This window comes from Etheostoma spectabile, chromosome 2, assembly GCF_008692095.1.
Source record: "Etheostoma spectabile isolate EspeVRDwgs_2016 chromosome 2, UIUC_Espe_1.0, whole genome shotgun sequence".
Taxonomy (NCBI): Eukaryota; Metazoa; Chordata; class Actinopteri; order Perciformes; family Percidae; genus Etheostoma; species Etheostoma spectabile.
The window spans coordinates 21,355,788-21,359,439 of record NC_045734.1 but is presented as its reverse complement, the minus strand read 5'-3'; the positions used below and the strand labels follow the sequence as shown (position 1 = coordinate 21,359,439).

The 3,652-nt window shown below is 43.8% G+C and overlaps 2 protein-coding genes across 7 annotated transcripts in view; both read right to left on the bottom strand.

Moving 5' to 3' along the window:
- LOC116700431 (adhesion G protein-coupled receptor L1) overlaps positions 1-897 on the bottom strand; it is a 26,368-nt gene extending 25,471 nt beyond the window's left edge. For 4 of the 5 annotated variants that reach the window (XM_032533631.1, XM_032533642.1, XM_032533652.1 and 1 more), the window contains exon 1: positions 32-897. The gene's annotated coding sequence lies outside the window, so the exon portion shown is untranslated. The remainder of the gene's footprint in view (positions 1-31) is intronic. The other variant, XM_032533658.1, reaches the window with a different exon arrangement.
- A 195-nt stretch (positions 898-1,092) lies between these two features.
- Positions 1,093-3,652, bottom strand: part of LOC116706572 (nucleoredoxin-like protein 1) — a 3,561-nt gene continuing 1,001 nt past the window's right edge. For both annotated transcript variants that reach the window (XM_032543498.1, XM_032543506.1), the window contains 2 exons: positions 3,212-3,301; positions 1,093-3,070 (listed from right to left, as the gene is read on the bottom strand). In XM_032543498.1, the coding sequence (XP_032399389.1) occupies positions 2,716-3,070; positions 3,212-3,301 (445 nt within the window). In that variant the 3' untranslated portion in view covers positions 1,093-2,715. The remainder of the gene's footprint in view (positions 3,071-3,211; positions 3,302-3,652) is intronic.

Below are 3,652 nucleotides of genomic sequence, written 5' to 3'. Positions count from 1 at the left end.
GGCATCCTCATAGCCTAAATCCATATCTTACCGTCAATCCTCCGGTTTCCCTCCTCCTCCTCCTCGCTCACTGCGTCTCCCGCATCCCGTCTCTCCGCGCCCTCGCGCACCCACAGTACTCTCCTCCCTTTCTCCCTCTCAGCTCTGCCCAATGCATGAAACAGATAAAATATTCAATGGGGAAATGGTGGTGGGCGATACCTATACGGCAGTCATTTGCGCGATGTGTCCAACAACAACTGGGCGTCCTCCTCCTGTGATCAGTGTACTGTGTAGCGCTCTGCTCTGCTGGACCTCACACCCTCCCTCCGTCCTGTCAAGGCTCGATGTCTACCCCGCTGGGTTGTGTGACTGTGCGTCACGTTGGTATCATAATTCCCACGGGTTTCATGTCCAGAGACGGTGCGGTCTATAGGCCTTATAGCTCCGATTGGATGAGTGGAAGAAAATACACGATCACACGCACAAAAAAAATAATACAATAATTAGGCGCAAACTAACGCACAGACCCGAGCTGCCCTGTCTCCCTCCGTTGATTTCTACAGCTCGTCAAGCCCAGTCGTCGTTTGTCATTGTTGATCATATGCTTCCGATTTTACATCCTTGCATTTAACGGAAAATAACGTCGACGTGATGACAGCCGCTTTGCATATCCTTGAAGAATCGTGATGAGGCGCAGCAGCACATCAGGACGGATACGGGAGATATTAGGCTTTTATAAAAAAAGAGGCACGGATCGTGTTATAAAAATGACGCCGTGATAGGAAAACAAAAAGACAACAGCTGGAAAACCAGGAAATATCCGATTTTCCGCTCTTGGCCTCGCCTTGCATCCGTCCTCTCTTCTTCTTCTTCTTCTGGCGCTCTCTCTCTCTTTCTCTCTAGTCCGCTTGTTGCGCGTTCTGCATTCGAGAGCGCGCAACGCGCGTGTGTGTGTGTTGTGTGCGTGTGTGTGTGCGTGTGTGCGCGCCCGCGCGCGTGTACGTGTGCAGAGACAGAGAGAGGCAGGGAGAGAGGGAGCTTCGACTATATTATCAAGGTTTGTCTGAGTGGGCAACAATAAGCTGCTGTGTAGGCAAAATGAGAGGAATGTAGAATAAACAGTGCATGGTTCATGTTTATTTACACCGCTGTGTTTTTACAGGTGTGACCAGCTCAGATTTAGGTTTAGCATTCACATTTCTCCTATGAGGAGAACACGCAGAAAGGGCATTGTAAAGGTAGTGTTTGCTGTGTAGCAGGATGAGCAAATAAATCAATCACGGGCATTTGCAATATTTCCCTTTTAAGGAAGATCTTTGTTGTGAAAATGTTGTCAATTGGCTTTAAAATGAATCATCATGTCATCACCGTTTATAAAGCATGTCATACCTTGATGACATCTGACGGCATTCTGGTCATTCTCATCCCCTGTCTCTGCAGAAGCATGTGACTGTAATCTGCCACTACTGCCGTTACTCCTACCATGCAAAAATACACTCCATTGATTTCTTTATTTGCTTTTCAGGAATAATGGCAGTATTTAAAGGTGTAGGTCTTACCTTTGGCTCTCCTTCCCGCTATCCATCTGTACCATAGAGTCTCTACCGCCTTTAAAACCTCCCTCAAAACCCACCTATTCAAAAGGCCTACCCCACATGACTCCACTCTCCGTCAAAATCATAGATGGATTGCTTCATCTTAATTTTCTATTTCAATCTTATAAATGTTATTGTTTCAATTTAATTATTTTTGCCTTTTTAACTGTATTTTTGCTTGTTTCAATTGTAAGGTGTCCTTGAGAACTATGAAAGATGCCAATAAATAAAATGTATTATTATTATCGTTATTAGGTTACTCATATAATGAAGATAAAAGATGACCTCCCATCTTCCTCTTGTCTATCTAGATCCTGACTGATCATAAAAGCATAATTTATGCAGTCTACATGTGCGAGGAAGTATGCAAAGGCTAAACCCAGTCCTTATGAAAGACGTTAAGTCATGTCAAAGGAAATTCACTGATTACGTAGAAAACAGTTTCTCCATAATTTCACTTGATTGCCTTTGAATCGCTCTGATTGCTTCAAGTGGAGCCTGTAAAGTGGAGCCAGACTTCATAAACACTCAGAGCACAACAGTCACTAACAAAATTATTTTAATGTCGCTGAATAATTCATTGATTTCAGATTGTGTGTGTTTTGATTGGATGGCAAAAATTATCATGTAAAAAAAAAAGTACATTGCGTTACAAAGCTGTGTTGTTGAAATGGGAAAATGGGTGGAAGAATCTCCTGGGTGTAATAAAACAAGCCATAATTGTAAAACTTGGCTCAGACCTAACCTTGGTTTGACTATATGCTTGGCAGCTTTCAAAGATTTATTCAAGCAAAATTATTTAAGCAAAATTGTAAGATGAGGTCAGCATTGGTTAGCAGTATTCAGTGTTAGACAGTCTTTTACACTAAATTTGTATTGACTGTTGCCATATCCACATCCACTTATGCAGGCGATATGTTTGCGGTAAGACCACAGCAGTTGCTTGGCACTATAGAAAAGCAAATCTAGCGACAGTAATGCCAGATTGGAAATGCCAGTATTGTCTGACATTGAGCTGTACAAAGGGTTTTGTTAGGTAAAACTGTGTTGCATTGGCAGCATCAACATTGTACCTCGTGACAAAGCATTTTATTACCAGTCATGGTAACTTTTGGGGAAACCCACAGTATTGTACCCATCACCATAATGACCCTCCTCCATCCTTGCCAACCGCTCCTCCGTCCACCTCTGCATCTTCATCTCCACCTCCACCCCACCCTCCGGCCTTTTTCTTCTTTTTCTTCTTCTTATCTTCGACCTTGTACTTCAGTCTTCTCACAGGGTCACTCAAGCTGCGCATGGACTTTCCCTCAGAGTCCTCGCTGATCATGAAGTTCCTGTCGATGAGCTCTGCTGCTTCCTGCCAGTTGCGGTAGCAGTCTGGACCATGGCAGAGTATCTCCTTCACCGCGTTAGGGATGAGGATGGAGCAGTCGGGCCGCAGCACCACTACTGTGGGCAGCTCCTCCACATTAAACATGGCCTTTAGCTCTCTGTGGACATACACACACACACAGACACACACTGGCACACACGTTGGCATACAGCAAATGGATTTATACAGCAAGGTATATTTACATTACAATCATCCACCAGCAGGCTGTGCACACAACTACCTGGTAAAACCCACACACCTCCTGTAGGGGTCCTCATAGGCCAGGAACAGGCACTTCTTGGGCAGCTCTTTGAGGAAGCTTTCTTGCTGTTCCTCTGACTGGTCCAAACTGCCAAGGGATGGAAGAAAGGGAAGAGCACGTTGCTTGGAGATATAGACTCCAAGTCCAGAAAACCTATCCAAATCTTTGTTTGTACAGTATGTGTCGTTCTACCTTAAGAGGACATGTGGTTCTCACAAAAATAGGAATAAATGACTTGGAAATTATAGAAGAAAAGAGGACAACTATGGAAATCATATTTTCTTATTATTTCCAAGAGATGATATAGGATTATTATATGTACATGGTTATACACGGTATGCAGGTGCACACTATGCATACAAATGTTTAAATTTAGGTTGGGGGGGTATGCTTACTAGATTAAGTGTGGGTTTGTGTGTGTGTGTGTGTGTGTGTGTG